This window comes from Nycticebus coucang, chromosome 18 (genome assembly GCF_027406575.1).
Source record: "Nycticebus coucang isolate mNycCou1 chromosome 18, mNycCou1.pri, whole genome shotgun sequence".
NCBI lineage: Eukaryota > Metazoa > Chordata > Mammalia > Primates > Lorisidae > Nycticebus > Nycticebus coucang.
Window position 1 is genome coordinate 78,826,472 of NC_069797.1, and position 16,357 is coordinate 78,842,828.

Consider the following 16,357-nt stretch of genomic DNA (forward strand, 5'->3'; position numbering starts at 1 on the left):
TCTTGTCTCAGGCTCCCAAGTAGCTGGGACTACAAGTGCCCACCACAACACCCAGCTACATTTTTGTTGCAGTTGTCATTGTTTAGCAGGCCTGGGCGGGGTTCTAACCCGCCATCCTCAGTGCATGAGGCCAGATCTGTAACCACTGTGCTACTGGCACCAAGCCAACCCTGTCTCTACTAAAAATAGGAAAACTAGCCAGGTGTTATTGTGAGCACCTGTAGTCCTAGGCACAGGATCCCTTGAGCCCATGAGTTTGAGTCTGCTGTGAGCTAGGCTGATGCCATGGCACTCTACCCAGGGTGATTGAGCAAGACTGTCTCAAATAAATCACAGCTCGGTGCCTGTGGCTCAAGCAGCTAAGGCACCAGCCACATACACCTGAGCTGGCGGGTTCAAATCTAGCCTGGGCCTGCCAAACAACGACAGCTACAACCAAAAAATAGCCAGGCGTTGTGGCAGAAGCCTGTATTCCCAGCTACTTGGAAGGCGGAGGCAGGAGAATCACTTGAGCCCAGGAGTTGGAGGTTGCTGTGAGCTGTGATGCCATGGCATTCTACCTAGGGCGACAACTTGAGGCTCTGTCTCAAAAAAAAAGTTAAAAAACTAAATAAATAAATCACAATAAGAAGCAAAAAGGATTTCAAAAGGTACAGGGGAACAATCACTATTGAGCCATGGCCGGGCCACTATGTGGGGGCTATTTGCAAACAGTCCATTCCTGGGCCCCAAGCACCCCTGACCAGACCCCCACCCTTTGTGGCAGGGTGTGGGGCTCACTTCACAGGCAGGGAGGTAGACCCCTAGGAAGGATCTCAGGAGGAGGCTGCCTCTGGTCTAGGTCCTGTACCTCTCAGGGGCATCTGCAGACTAGTGCCAGGGAGCAATGTCCCCAGGGCTGGGTGCTGTCAAAACACAACATGCCCTCCGGACCAAAAGGAGAGAGAGAGGAACCTCATGTCCATACTCCCCTGCCCTGAGCAGGCCCTGACCACCACACTCACCAGACAGGAAAAGGGAGGGTAGCCTGGAGCTGCCAGGCTGGGGCAGGGCAGCACCTGCAGATAGGGCACTGCATCCCCACAGCGGCCTCTCCTCCACCAGCAGGCCATGTGCGCCAGCCTAGCCTGGGTTCTGGACAGCCTCAAGCACAGGTAGGTGTCCTGCTTGCAGGGTCTCCCTGGGGCTGGGACACGTAGCGTCCACAAGCCATCCTGACATTTGGTGAGGAGTATGGGTACTTTACGTCATCCAAATCCTGTGGCTCTCCCTCAGCTTTCCCTCAGTGCCCACTTGACTGTCAGGTATCTGTGACATTCTTTAAACAGTCTAATAACGTGACTTCAACAAAATCTTCCAAGAGAAGAGCAGATGGTGAAAGCACCCCACCTGCCCAGCCTCTGCTCCTGGCGCCTCCCAGAGGTCCCTGCGAGAGGCAGGGTGAAGGCAAAGGATTTATTTGAGATTCTCTACAACATGCACAGAAAACAGATAAATAATTACAACTCCAACAAGTCACTGGAGTTCGTGGTTGAATGGTTGGGACAGCAGTCAGCCTGGTGAAGGCGTCTGTGCCCCAGGTTCACCATCGAGCTCAACCTAAATGCCCACAGGCTCCCCACAGGTGATGGGATGGGAACATGGCGCCCAGCCTCAGACTCAGCCAGGGCTCTCTTCAGAGCCCAAGTCCCAGAGCACGTCACACTGGCCAGCACAGGCACACACTACTGCTTCTTCATCATGGGCAGGAGCAAGCTTGGGTCTGGAGAGGCCTAAGGAACTCAGACGGAGAGGTGCAACAGAATGGCAAGAACATTCTGGAAACAAAATCCTTTTGACCTTTACACACCAAACTCCATAAGGGTTTCACACGTAAAACCCAAGGGGAGAAGAGCTTAACCTCCAGAGTTCACCTGGGCTGGTCTCACCACCGAGGTCTAAGTCTCTGGGGCCCCAGGCAGCTGTTTAATCTGCCGGCTGTGAACCACCTGCAGGGCAGCCCCTGCGGCCTGGCGGAGCTGAGAGTCCAGGGCTTCATGGAGGCCATTCACCTGGACATCAGGTAGGGGATTAAAGTGGATGACCCTTTCCTCAGGGGCTGGCTCCCCGTCTGTATGTGAGACAAGGTCCCGCCGTCTCCTCCGCAGGTCGGACCCAGCTTGCAGCTTTAGATCTCGGTTTGGCTTGGCATTGTCTGACTTCTGACCCCCAGGAACAGCCAGCTTGGGCTCAGGGTCTGGCCTCTGCCTGGGCCCCTGGGCAGCAGTATCCTCCCCAGCTCCCAGCCGCTCACGTGGCATGTGGTCCCCCCCAGGGGCCTCTTTTCCTGTCTCTGGGATGGCACCATGGCCCAGCCAGACACCCTGCTGCCCAAACTGAGTCCCATCAGAGACAGCCCGAGGTTCTGGCTGACGCAACACAGCCTGGGGTTGAGGGACTGCCCCTTCCAACCTGCTGGGCAGGCCCGCTGCAAGGCCCAGATCTTGGTGTGTTTGTTTGAACTTCACATGAGGGTCCCCAGTCCCTCCTGGCCCTGCCACAAGCCTGTCATCCCTCTTCCGAATGCTGGTGCCAGCATCTGCTGCCACCTCCCTGGGTTTCTTTCTTTCTTGAGAATGTCCACCAAGAACGTCCTGACTCTGCCTGACAGACTCCTTAGCGGGGTGCTGCTCTGGGCTCCCAGGCACTGGCTTCAGACCCTGGTATGGCAGCTCCTTCACGATGCTGGCCACCACTGGCAGAGTACCTTTCCGGCTTTCTCTCAGCTTGGACTGTGCCACCTGAGGCTCTGTGTTAGAGCCACCACCGGCCTCCAGGGAGCGGTGGCCGGGCCCTTGTGGCTGAGCGGGGTGATCCCCTGGAGTGCCAAGCTCAAGTTCCAAAGGCTGCAGAAGGGACTTCTCCGCTTTCTCCCCAGCCTGGCCATCACGGGCCTCCTGACCTCTAAGCATGGCTGCCCCAGGCTCTGGCTGTGCGTCCACTGCAAACGAAGCCAGTTACCAGCTTAGCCAAGAAAACAAACCCAACTACTGATAGAGGGGCTGAAAAAGACATGCTTGCAGAAATTAGGAATTATGAACCCAAACCTAAACCCACCCTCTAGGAGTCTATGCCCCCAAACCTCAGGTCCAGCCACAGGAGGACACCAGGACCTGCCCTGGCTCTGCCCCCAGCCCAGCCTACCTGGCCTGGACTTGTCCTCCTCATCCTCCTGCCTCTGCTGGTGGATCTCCTTGTGCTGCTCCTCGATCACTGCTAGCAGCTTCTCCTGCTGGTCCAGTAAGCGCTTCTGCTGCACCTGCTGCTCTTTGATCACCTGCAGCAGGACGGCGTGGTCCAGCATCTCAGCTCTGCCAGCTTCCGGTGTTGGGAAAACGCAATCAGAGGATGCTGGGGGCTGCCAAGCATGTAGCCAGGCGGCAGACAGCTTGGCGCATGCAGTGAAGACACGAGCTCACCTGTAGGAGCTTGCCCTGGACACCCCTCCTCACTACACCACACAAGCCCACCCGACTCACTCGTGAGCCAGACCAGTGACTGTGCTACCTGCGCCGGTTCTCTAACTAGCTGCCGTATGGACACACCTAGCAGAGCCCTGCTGCCCCACATGCTGCCCACTGAGGACAGTGTGCAGAGAAAGCCCAGTCAGAGGAATGGGCAGAGCATCAGCACCAGCTGTCCAGCCTGGCCGGGAATGCCCTGTTTTACATGTTCAGATGTTCTAGGTTAAGCACACAAAGAAACAAAGCAATAGACGACTTTTACAAAGACTCTGTCCTTTCAGAAAGCTTCCTCCAAGGTGAGAATTTTAGAAACAAAAACTATCTGAATTAGAGCTACGGAGCTGGAGCATCTGAGGCCCTGGTCAGCTGTGCTGCCCACTGCTCCAGGCCCTGCAGTATTCGGGGTCCCTGTGTACTTTTTACTGCTCCATCAGGGGCGGGCACCTACAGTGAGTAGCCACAGCTTATGCCATTTCTCACAGCACATATGTTTCTAAATTACAAAGCTTTGAAGGATAAGGGGGTAAGTTGTCAGGTGTAGAAGTTTAAATCAGAAGCAAGAATGTTTTGCAGGTAGCGAGAGCAAATATCCCAGTGAGGGCCCCACGTGCCCAACCAGACTGACATCCGAGCCCTTGTCTCCAGTCGTAGTGATGTCAGCATTCTCCCAGGAACACAGCCCGAGGCCCACCCAGACTCCAAGTGGCCCGTGTAAGGACATGCAGGTGGGTGGACCAGCCAGGACACTGAGACCAACTCTGAGGAGGACGGACCACCAGGTCAGCCCTGAGGCAGCAGGACAGGCCACGCCATGCAGAGCTGGAGAAGGAAGCTCAGGGCACCCTCCCCACTGGGTTGCAAACCAGCCACCTTGGCCATGGGCCATGCTGTCACCCAGGATGTTTGCAAGTCTTGGCTACATCATGGTCAGTGGTATAAGGACAAGGTTCTACATGCAGCTGATGCCTCCCTGCCCTCACTCGCCAAAGGTCAGGAAGAGCAGGGAGAATGGAGAGGAGAGAGGAGAGGGAAGGGTGCCACAACCAGCCAGAAGCCACAGGGACAGAAGTAAACAGCGCGGAGGTGACAGCTATCCAGAGCCAGAGTCTACCTGGGCAGGGACCGGGCCTAAAGTGAGAGCACCAGTGTTGGCCGCACGCTCAGCAGCAACTTAGGCGGCCAACACCTATCTCAGGAGGTGCCTTGAGCAGCCTGCGCCCATAGCCATCATTCCGCCATCCTCTGAGGACAGCAGTGCCATGGCAGGACTGAGAAGACCAAGGCATTTACGAAGGGGGGGATGGTACCAAGGTACCAGGGGCCCCATGGGGTCTGTGCCGGCCCCTGGCCATGACTGTGCATTCATGCAGGGCTGTTCTGGGGCCAGGGTGCAGCCAAAGCCCTGGCCTCACCCCTGTGACCTCCACAAACGTGCTTCTTACGTGAACACACTCCTTTGATTCCTACCTGCTACTATCTTTTTAATTTCAGCTGTCCGTCCGTTGAGAGGCATACAGAAGAAAGACAGAATAGGGAACTGTGAAAAGTCTCTTTTTTAGAAAGAAAAAAATCAAAGAATCAAACAGGTTTAGGTTTAGATCACAGGACTGGGGCCAGCAAGGACATCAGACTAAAAGGAGACAGAAAACGTGAGACCTGAAGCAGCTCCTGAGCTCCAGAAACCCAGCATGTGCCTCTGTCCTGCTCCCCAGCCTGCAGGTACCCAAGGTCAGCCTGGAGCCCAGAGGACCATCCAGGGCTGACTATGGAGGACATAGTGCCCTGGACACAGGCGGGCCAGGGAAGGAAGCACGTGTCTCCCGGATCGCAGGGAGTGTGTCCAAAGCCAAAGCTGACCCTGAGGTCCAAGGAGTCACCAGCCCTACGACCCCCACACAGGCCCCAGGACACACCCTCCCAATGCTGACACTGTGGGGCAGGCCCAGAGAGCCTGGCATTCTCGGAGAAGCAGCAGGTGATGCCTGGGGTAGCAGCTCAGGAGAGCAGCCTCAAGGGACAGCAGGGACATGGTGTAGCAAGAGGTCAGGACAATGCTCAGCAGGCCTGGCTGTGGCGATGACTGCTGGCGCCTGCCCTACAGAGGAAGCCTGGGTCCCCAGCAGAGCAAGCCTTAATGTCAGCCCACACATCTGGGTGCTGAGCGCCGCACACCTGGCTGGCTTTAAATACCACAAGTGTTAGAAATATTAACATACCTTCTTTAAGATGAAATGAAAGTGGTAATTATAAGCCATATAACAGAGTGACAGGTTTTTTTTAGAGTGGAGAAAGGGAGATAGAATGTTCCCAGGGGGGTGCCAGCAAGGAAGTTGTTAGCAGGAAGGGAGAGGAGGGCACCACCGAAGGTGTTTGCTCAGCAGACAGCCACAGAGAAGTGGGTCTGGGAAAAGGGCGTCCCCAGGGTGGCCCATCTTTGCCTTGTGGCTGAGGAGGAGACTGCCAGCCCCCTGGGCCTGAGACTAGAACCAGGCCTTACCCTCCAACTTGCTGCCTGCCTGCTCTCCGCCCAGTCGCTCCGCATCCCTCTGCTCTCGAGGCTCCAGGGGCGGCCCAGGCCCAGGTGCCAGCTTCTCTTCCCGGAGCGGGGCCTTCCCACCTGCACACAAAGGAGGGCTCATGTTTTGCAAGAAAGTCACAAGAGGCCTAGAAGGAAGAGGAGGGACAAAAGGAGGCAGCAGATGTTTCTAAAATGACTCCATCGGCCCCTCCCCCATCAGCACAGTCTACATTCAACCTGATGATTACCCGGGAAGTAATAAAAAAAATTTCTCAATCTCATAGGCTGGTGGCACAGAGCCAACATCAACCACCTTCACCAATTAAAATGCAAGCAGCATCCCAGCCAGCCCTAGACGGCACTAAACAACGTGCTACCTGTCAAGTGCTCCCTGTGCTGCCTAGGCACCCAGACACAGGAGAACAGTGTGGCACCTGACATTTAGTGGTCTGGCAGGCAGCGTGCGACAGATATGAGAGGAGCTGTCAAGCCACCAGCTGCCGAAGGACCGCCCCGTGCACGTGCTTAATTGTGTGGGGGGAAGATGGGCAGAGGCAGGAACCTCCTCAATCCCTCCCACTCCCCCAACCTCCCCGGGCCAGGCTGACACCCACCCAGCTCACTGTCCCCCGCAGAGTCTCTCGGCAGCAGCGCCCTGCCAGCCTTCTCCCCCACACCTGCTGCCTGGGCGTTCTGCTCCTCAGACAGCGCTGCCCGGGGCCCTGGAGGCAGGTCTTGATCGACAGGCCCCAGGTCATCCTTTGCCGGCTGGACAGCTGGCTGACCATCTGCTTCTGGAACCTTCTGGGGCTCTTCAGGAAGACCACCTGCTCCCTCCACGGCCTGGTCCTGTCCAGGTCTCTTGCCGACCTCCAACTCCCGCTCTTCTCTTTCTGAACGTGGCAGGGGCAGAGCCATCTGACCTTTGCTCCCCGGAGCCTTTTCATCCACATGTCTGGACGGAGGCTTGTTCTCCTCTGGGCCATCCCGATCTTGGCCTTCGTCTACGACCACTTCATCATGAGGAACGGGGGGCTCGTGGCGGTGGGCCTCACCCACAGGGACAGCAACCCCTGAAAGGACAGAAGACAGGTAGGTGGTCAGGCAGGCCCAGCTCCCCTCAGGTCTCCCTGCAGTCTGGCCAGACAATGACACTTTCTAGAAAGGTGCAGCAGGACAGCTACAAGCAGGCAGCTCCGGCCAGTCAGAGGACACAGCAGACAGACAGGACCAGAATTTAGACCGGGCAGAGGGAAAACGACACATAGCCCCAGAGTCCTTCACTGCACAGCCGGGGCTCCTTGCTCTCCTGTCTTCCCCCCACCCCCTGCAGCTAGCATCAGGCCACCTTGCCCGGGGCGGTCGAGCTGTGCCTCCTCCTGTGTCTCCTTGGCATCTTCCAGCCCGGGCACAGCCACGGGACCCTTGATCTGGGCCTGCTCCAGGTCTTCCCTCTCCTTTGGCAGCTTCGGCTTGTCACGGCTGTCCTCAGCAATGTCCACAGGCGGGTCCTGGGCTGTGGGCACAACACGGCCAGCTGAGTAGCCTCCACAGGCCGCACCATCTACCACCCTACTCAGCAGCTGGCACCCCCACCCCTGCGTGTGATTGTCTTCCCACCAAACACACTACCATGTTTCAGCAGTTATTTTGTTTCCTGTTCAATCATTAACAGTTACATAGCACAGAAAACTGTCATTTTTCATGTGTATTCATAACACAAATATGTCAAAATGCAATTCAAACCTGACCGGGATAGGAAGACCCAGACTCCATGCAGCCGTCAGCTGTTACCACCAGATGGCGGCAGGAACCTGCGACTGACCGGCCACCTACCTCCCGCCCTCACTTGCCACCTCCGCAAAGGGGAGGGGAGCGGGCCTGTAGGAAACCAGCATTGGGAATGTTAATTTCGCAATCCTGCCAATTTACTGCAGACTGGGAAAATACACATCAGAAGGAATTAAGAGGAAAAAAGGAAAGCCTGGTGATTCCCTCCTGTAATCCTAGCACTCTGGGAGGCCAAGGTGCTGGGGTCCTTGAGGCCAAGAGATTGAGACCAGCCTGGGCAACATGGTAAGACCCCCCCACCTCTACTAAAAATAGAAGAATTATCCAGGCAAGGTTGGCCTATAGACCCAGCTACTTGGGAGACCAAGGCAGGAGGACAGCTGGAGCCCAGGAATGTGAGGCTGCAGTGCGCCAATATGATGTGATGGCACTATAGCCTGGGTGACAGAGTGAGACTGTCTCAAAAAATAAAAAAGCAAAGCCTGCCAAACCTGGGGCCTTCACTTGCCGTGTGATCTGTGTCCCCAAGACCTGAGCTCACAAAGCACAGAGCACAGCAGCTGGTGGGTCTGTAGAACTGGTCCAAACAGAGCCAGTTGGGGAATTACAACCATTCTAAAAAGCCACTTTCTGTGTGGTAGGCAACACAGCAGAAATTAAAGAACAAGCTAAGTGGAAAAAAACTTTGAAAACTGGACTCGTGGCATTCCTGAGGCCCCAAAACAGCCTCTATGACAGTGGTTCTCAACCTTCCTAATGCTGTGGCCCTTTAATACAGTTCCTGTGGGTCGAGACCCACAGGTTGAGAACCACTGCTCTATGGCCATCTTGGGAACACATACTGCCCAGCAAAGGGGACCCCAGTGAAGCTGCATGTGCCCCGACACAGGCACTGCCTCCCACAGCGTGCACAGGCCCTGGGGGTTACACATGCCCTGTTCAGGGGGCCCATGGGTCTCACCACCTCCCAAAGGAGGAAACAGAACTACTCGAGAGACCTGTCTTCCGCCTTGGAAGATACCACAGCCATTGCAGCAGAGCGTCCTCAACAGCTGGGTAATGACCTGGCCAGCCGCAAGCAGATACCCCAGTGCACTGTTGAGCCAGTGACTGCTTCAGGAGGTGCATGGCCACCCACCCACCCTGCAGATGACACACTGGTCCCACCACACACTACACCAGAGGGCCACGGTGTGCAGATGCACCTCAGAGTGCTAGCCTCCACAGTAGGTGTTGTGGTCACAGAACCAAGAAAGCGAGGCAATGGGAAGAGCACACACAACAAGGGGCATCTCCACCCCTAACAGGACAGTTGCCCTGAGCAGCCATTTTCTCAACAGGAAACAGAACTCAGTTTGTCACCCAGCCATGAATCAATGGCCTGGCCAGCAAGGACAAGGAGGGGCCATGGGACACGTGGAGTTGCCTTGTAGGTTCCTTTGGGAAATCTCCCAGGAGCACATGCCTCTGAGTGTCCTGCAGCTCTGGCTCTGGGGGCTGGGAGCTCAGAGCTGGGCAGAGCAAGGTGGTGCCACCCAGTCAGGCTTGCCCCCCTGGGCCCCAGCACTTTGCAGCTGTCCACAGGCAGCAGACACAGCCTTTCCAAAACAGAACTAGCCTTTCATCAGGGACAGTGTGCCAGCAAGGCCTCCTGGCCAAAGCAAAACTAACACAAAACTTCAAAATTAGCAAGAAAAACACACTGTGTCCTGCCAGGCATGGGCATGGACATAGCCCCTGTGTGGAGTGCAGGCGCCTCTGCCGAGATGGACTCCACATCCAGACTCCTTCCCTTAGGAGGTGAGGGACAGACTGGCTGACTTGCAGCGGGAGGCCTCTGTGGGACAGGCAAGGGCCCCACTCAGTGCACACAGCCACCCCGACCACCCTCACTCAGCTCAAGAGTGTTGCCTCTAGTCACCAAAGAACGACCACCAGCATCACTGGCACCCAGGACCAGGAAATACCATGCTCATGTTGCATCCTGCAACTCCTTATTACCAGGCACTGGGCATGGCACACTCCCCCACACACACACTGCCCCCTTCGGAAACAGACACCAGGCCTCACTGACAGTGGGCAGAGCCCCTGCCTTCTCTTCCCACTGCCCAGCAGCACTGCCCAACAAGGGGGCAGTTGTTGGGTCAACTGTCTTTGGATCGGACACACTCACAAACTTGGGAGTGACCCAGGGTCACAGTCTTCCTTCTTGAGAGGGGAAGAGGCAACACCCAACACAGCCCCCTGACCAGCATGTTTGAGGCTGGGGTCCACCTTGGGGAGGTGGGTGGGGTTCCCTGGTGTGTTCCCCAACTGCAGCCAGTACACAGGCAGCTCCACTGGGCAATGGCTTCACCCTGCCACCCTCTAGGTATATGTCATCAGTAATGATAAGGACGGTCACCTCGGAGTATCAGCCTCCAAAACAAAGTGATCTTTTTTTTTTTTTTTTTTTTTTGGAGACAGAGTCTCATGTTGTCATCCTCAGTAGAGTACTGTGGCGTCAGCTCACAGCAACCTCAAACTCTTGGGCTCAAGCCTCAGCTTCCTGAGTAGCTGGGACTATAGGCACCTGCCACAACACCTGGCTAATTTTTAGAGATGGGGTCTCACTCTGGCTCAGGCTGGTCTCAAACCTGTGAACTCAGCCAATCCACCCACCTAGGCCTCCCGGAGTGCTGGGATTACAGATATGAGCCACTGTGCCCAGCCCAAAACAGTGATTTTTAAAAATTATCTCAGCAGCTCATTGATGAAAGTCCCCCATCAACTCAAGGACAGCCCCACGTTCAGGAGACTCAAGAGCCAAAGGCTGTAACTTGGGAAACAAGGCAAAGGCCACCTGGTCAGCACAGTGGTTCGTGCCTGTAACCTGTGCAGACCAGCCTGGGCAACAGAGCAAAACCCTGTCTAAAAACAAGTAAAATGGCCTGTTAAGAAGGGACTCTTTTGGGCGGCGCCTGTGGCTCAGCGGGTAGGGCGCCGGCCCCATATACCGAGGGTGGCGGGTTCAAACCCAGCCCCGGCCAAACTGCAACAACAAAAAAAATAGTCGGGCGTTGTGGCGGGCGCCTGTAGTCCCAGCTACTTGGGAGGCTGAGTCAAGAGAATTGCCTAAGCCCAGGAGTTGGAGGTTGCTGTGAGCTGTGTGATGCCACGGCACTCTACCGAGGGCAATAAGGTGAGACTCTGTCTCTACAAAAAAAAAGAAAAGAAGGGACTCTTTTAAGCTAGTCCCTGCTTACAGGTAACTTTCCTACAGAATGATAGTTCTGACTTTCCTTGACATGAACATGAAGAAAGCATGACTCACTGAAGGCTTAACTTTAAAACCCAAACTTCTGGACTTGGCTGGCAGATGACTTGTCTCATCTTTCCAAATTGAGGGGAATCCCAGTGACTCAGATCATCTGGCTCCTGACACCTGCAGTGGCCGGCTGGGTGGCTACAGTGCCAGGCAAGGGGCCACACAGCTGGTCCTGGAGTCGCACACTTCCAGCAGGTGGCACCTGCTCCCCCAAGGACCGGCTTGTGTGCCTACCGCTGCCTCTCAAGTAGGGTGGGAGAAGCTCCCGAGGCCTTGGACGGAGCACTAACGTGCTCATGGGCTGCACACGCCTATCCCATCCCCCAGCTGTACAGACAGCTGTCCCATGCCCTGCTGGGGCGGCTTTCAACAGCTCTTCGCTGTGTCCCAAACACCTCTCCTGTTGTCGTCCTTGTCCAGTTTTCCCATGGCTGGCTGGGACAAGATGACAGTGTTGGCCCCACAGGAGTTGGTGGATTCAGAAAGGACCACTTGGGGGGCAGGGAAAGGGTCACGACCTCCTGACAACCTCAGGACTGTGTCAGTCCATGTGCCCCTCCCAGCCTTAGTGCACAGACATGTGATCACTTCTGCCCTGTGTCCACACATGTGACATATCACCACCAGCAAGTGACATGCCACATCGCTGCAGTCTGGTTCCCCTATCCAGCCAGGACTCTGCCTTTTTCTCACCGAGCATAAGTACAGCTGTGCCCACCCCACAAAGGGACAGGGACAAGCTGTCAACCAGGTACAGCATGGGGCAAGAGGTGTCAGGAGAGACCCATAGCATTGCAAGGAGGGAGCAGACGCCCCAGACCCAGGCCCTGGGGATGCTGTGGCACTCACAGGAGTGGCCTGACTGGCCTGACAGAGCACTGTCTTCAGGGACCTCCACAGGGACTGTCATGCTTGTGATGACTGCACGTGCAGCCCAGGCACGCATGCCGGGCCGGGTGCCCCTGAGACAGCAGGGCTCAAGCCCAGGGCTAGCACAGAGCTCTCACCCAAGTCAGCAGGCACCATTTTTGGCCTCTGAAACATCAAAGAGACCAAGAAAACTCAGCAGACAGTCTGACAGGGCACACGGGCAAGGGCCACATTGTCCCTAGCTCTAGGGTGGCACCTATGGCTTAAGGAGTAGGGCACCAGCCCCATATACCGGAAGAGGTAGGTTCAAACTTGGCCCCAGCCAAAGAAAAAAACAAAACAAAACAAAACCCTGTCCCCAGCTCTGCCTTAAAGCAGCCCGTCAGTTAAAGGAGAGGCTGGATGGCTAGAAAATTGGAGAACATGCTAAAAACAAACAGCATGTGTTTCTGTAAGGGGCTATGTGTTCTGTTACAGCCTCGCGGAGTAAATAGAAACCAGATGTGGCCTCAGAGGGCACCAGGTGAGTTGGCAGCCGTGCAGGCCTTAGTGACAGAACACAGCTGCTCAGCCAGGTGGGGTCTGGGGCCTCACAGCACATGGGGAGCCTGAATGCTGACCCCAAGAAAGCTCTCATGGGACATGCTTGAGCCCACAGGGGCGGAAGCACCACACGCCCCCTTGCCCCAACTCCTCTCTTCCTCCTATATCAGCACCCACTCTGTGCCCTCAGCCCTGACAGGCACCAAGTTGGCCATCCCTGGGCAGGCTGAGCCTGGGGCCGCCAGCCAGGTGGGCACATACTTCCCCTCCAAGTTGACACTTACCCAGTCCCTACTGAGTCTGATGTAAGGCAGACACCAACACGTCCAATTTCTGAATGCCATCTGTTTCTCCGGTGACCCCAGTGATCCAGGAGAGTCTGCCCTACCGGCCTCTCCTGCTCCCAGCACCCCCAGCCCAGGGCACCCAGAAAACAGGCATCTTCCCACCTGCCCACCCTTCCTAGGAACACAGTGGCAGCTCGCTCAGAGCACCAAGCAAGAGGGTTTCCATGGGGGCAGTCTGAGGAACAATGGTCCGGAACAGAGACCACAACAAACCCCAGGGTCATGGCCAAGACTGTGGGATTCCTTTTGACAGGACGTTTTCTTCTACCCATATGGAAAGCTGAGCACCCTGCCAGTACCTCCACAGCAGCCTGAAATCCCCCACCCATAGGTGGATGCCTGGCGAATCTGGGCCCTAGCCCGGGCCTCTGCAGTGGGGTGAATAGGATGCAGAGAGCCCTGCCACCATCAGGGCAGAGTCCCCACAGTGATGTCACTACAGGCCCTGGCCACTCAGAGCTGCTGGGCAGATGTTGGCCAGGGGCACTGCTGCCCTGTGTGGCCCCCATCTAGGTCTGTGAAGGTTGGGGTACATCAGCTACTCCAGACACATGAAGCTGCAGCTATACCCCAGAAAGTCCCTACATGCCCTATGGGACATAGCCTCAGATCGAGGTGACAAGGTTACATAGCACCACCAGGCCCTTTCTTTTCTTTTTTCTTATTTTTTTTTCCCCCACCAGGCCCTTTCTGAGGCACCTGCAACTGCATGGGGGATATGGGTATGACCCCACCCACAGGCCTGGTGGATGAACAGTAAAACCAATGCAGTGGGTGGCGCCTGTGGCTCAGTGAGTAGGGCACCAGCCCCATATACCAAGGGTGGCGGGTTCGAGCCCGGCCTTGGCCAAACTGCAACAAAAAATAGTCGGGTATTGTGGCGGGTGCCTATAGTACCAGCAACTCAGGAGGCTGGGACAAGAGAATTGCCTAGGAGTTGGAGGTTGCTGTGAGCTGTGTGACGCCACGGCACTCTACCGAGGGCAATAAAGTGAGACCCTGTCTCTAGATAAAAAGAAAAACCAATACAGTTAGCAGGCTGTGGCGCCATGGTGACTCTGCTCCAGAGAAAACGGGCTGGAAATTCACCTCCTCAAAGCAAAACACACATGTGAGCCCCAACGGACACTGAGACCTCAGCCAGTGTCCCCTGCACACGGTAGGGAGCACCCTGGCCCCTTCACACATAGAGCATCTCTAAGAAAAGTCTGGTGCATCTCACACCCAGGGCCTCCCACCTGCTGCCTCCAAACAGGGCAGAGGCTGCTGGGCAGATAAGCAAAACCCTTAGACCAAAGCCGAGAGTCTGCACAGCGCCACCTGTACCCCATGCCCCAAGGTGACCTGGGGTCACTTACCCTGAACAGGTTCAGGGACTGGGACTGGGTCTACACACATAAGAGAGCCACCTGCCAAGAGCCACTTAGAGCCATGTGCCCAAGAGCCACGTACCTGAGAGCCGGACCACCTCTGCCTTCATCAAATCCTCGGCCTCCCCAAGCCGGCCGCCGGGGGCTTCTGGTGCCACATCCACAGGGGCTTCCTCGCTCACAGATAGGGTGGTGAGTGTGCTGACCACCAGGACGCCCAGGCCAACCCAGAGCACCACCTGGAGGGTCAGAAACCAGAGCAAAAAAGTCACACCTCCCCCAAACCCTGCCCAGAGCAGTGGGGACTGGTGGGAAGGGGTCCAGAGGCAGGAAGAGGGAAGGGTGGGCACCAGGCGGTCAGCCTCAGGACAGGCTGGGGGAAGGACTAAAGCCTGATGCAGCAGCTGTGCAGGCAGCCAGAGCCAGGCAGGTAACGGTCAGCAGGAGCTATGGGAGTCACAGGGCCACTGAGGAGGGACAGGCAAAAGGGACATGGAGGCAGAGGCCCAGCCCCTGTCCTGCTCTGGAAGAGGTTAGTCCCTAGACCACCCTGGCAAGAGGAGCCAGAACCGTCAGGAGAGGCTGGGTGGAGGAAGTGGCCTCTTCCTCTCCCTGGCCGTGTCATGGCACCCATCAGGTTATCCAGCAAGTCACTTCGAGGCACGACAGATCTTCATGGAGCCTCTCCCTCTGGAGGCAGCCCCTCCTTATAGAGGCCCCACAGTTAAATGCTGCCCTGGGTGACTCAGTAAGCAGGCGCCACACTGCAGAGCTGTCCCCTCCTGAGCCCGACCCCTCAAGTCCTCCTTATTCCAGCGCCCACCTGCTGAGCTCACTCCCGCCTGCCTGCCCTGCTCTGCTGCGTCTGTCCTGGTCTGGCCAGGCTGCTCTCTCTGGGGAGCAGGACTCCTGGCTGGGCAGGTGGCCTTCCCACAGGGTCAGCAGGACCCTTATCACCCCACTTCCATGTGGTCTCAGAGCCAGTATTCAAAATCCTTTACTGAAAGGTATGTTGACTTTTAAAATAAAAAATCAGTCAAAAGAACAAGTGAGAGTTTCCTGGGACCAACACAAACTAGAGCAGACAGCTCTTCACAGGCAAGAAGAATTGACGGCCTGAATCTGGGTGGTTACCAACTAGGAAACAAAACCACCTTGGGGAAAGAGACCCTATCTCTCACTGCCACCCCAGAATCACGGAGCAGGCATAGCTCTAGGAAGCTGAGTGCTGCCGACAGTCCAGGCTCAGCCAGCTCTGGGAGGGGAGGCCCAGCATGGTGCACCCCATGGACACGTGGGACCCTCAGGGTGCCTGCTCTGCCCCTCTGGCAGTAACCACAGCAGGTCAGAGTATCAGGTGACGGCAGGACAGCCACACGTGCATGTATACACAGAGCACCTGCAAGTTCTACAGGGCTCAGTAGAACTGCTGGGGCAGTTCCCCTCCAAGGCGGTGGCTGTGCATCTTTAGCCCTGTCACACTGTGAAGGACACATTCACAGAGCAGTGACGGTGTGTAACCACTGACTTCTGAAGAGAAAGAAACGCTACGCCTGCTGAGGACCCAGGTCCTGGTGGGGGAGGTGCGGGAAAATCCAGCACGATGGTGCGGCGTGGGACAGTGGGGCAGTGATGGCTAGGCACCGGATGGCAGGCAGGGACTGTGGAGCATGGGACAGCATGGGACAGCCCAGAGAGAAACATCAAGGAAGCCCAGGGTTCCCTGAACCCTCCTGACCCATCATCCTAAGCCAAAGCCAGAGGGAGCAGAGACCAGGCTCTGGCTGCCCATGCAAAGGTTCAGCCAGGCCCACCCAGGCACCTGCTGTCGGGTCCTGGGAAGCCCTTCCCAGTGCCGGCCCACCTTGCGGGACAGCAAAGCCACCATGTCTGGGTGGATTCCCTTAAGCAGGCGCATCTGCAGGCGCCTGAGTGCACCTTGTGCTTCTCCAGCCCATGGCAGAAATGACCTTGCTGAGAAGCAACAAAAAAAAATTATCTCCCTCCTTGGATTTCCTGAGAGGAAGAGAGTTCAGAACAAAGGGAACAGGCCAGGCGGCAGGAGGGCTCAAGAGCCCCTCCAAGCCCTACATGGACATCTCTAAAAC

The 16,357-nt window shown here is 56.4% G+C and overlaps 1 protein-coding gene across 5 annotated transcripts in view; it reads right to left on the reverse strand.

Moving 5' to 3' along the window:
* Positions 1-837: 837 nt before the first annotated feature.
* SLC38A10 (solute carrier family 38 member 10) overlaps positions 838-16,357 on the reverse strand; it is a 45,854-nt gene continuing 30,334 nt past the window's right edge. Inside the window, exons 11-17 of one of the 5 annotated variants that reach the window (XM_053569012.1) lie at positions 14,332-14,488; positions 7,370-7,537; positions 6,699-7,094; positions 6,001-6,120; positions 4,971-4,994; positions 3,184-3,357; positions 838-2,980 (exon numbers count right to left, since the gene is read on the reverse strand). In XM_053569012.1, coding sequence (XP_053424987.1) covers positions 1,938-2,980; positions 3,184-3,357; positions 4,971-4,994; positions 6,001-6,120; positions 6,699-7,094; positions 7,370-7,537; positions 14,332-14,488 — 2,082 coding nt within the window. In that variant the 3' untranslated portion in view covers positions 838-1,937. Of the gene's footprint in view, positions 2,981-3,183; positions 3,358-4,970; positions 4,995-6,000; positions 6,121-6,635; positions 7,095-7,369; positions 7,538-14,331; positions 14,489-16,357 lie in introns of all 5 variants that reach the window. The other 4 variants (XM_053569015.1, XM_053569010.1, XM_053569013.1 and 1 more) reach the window with 4 other exon arrangements.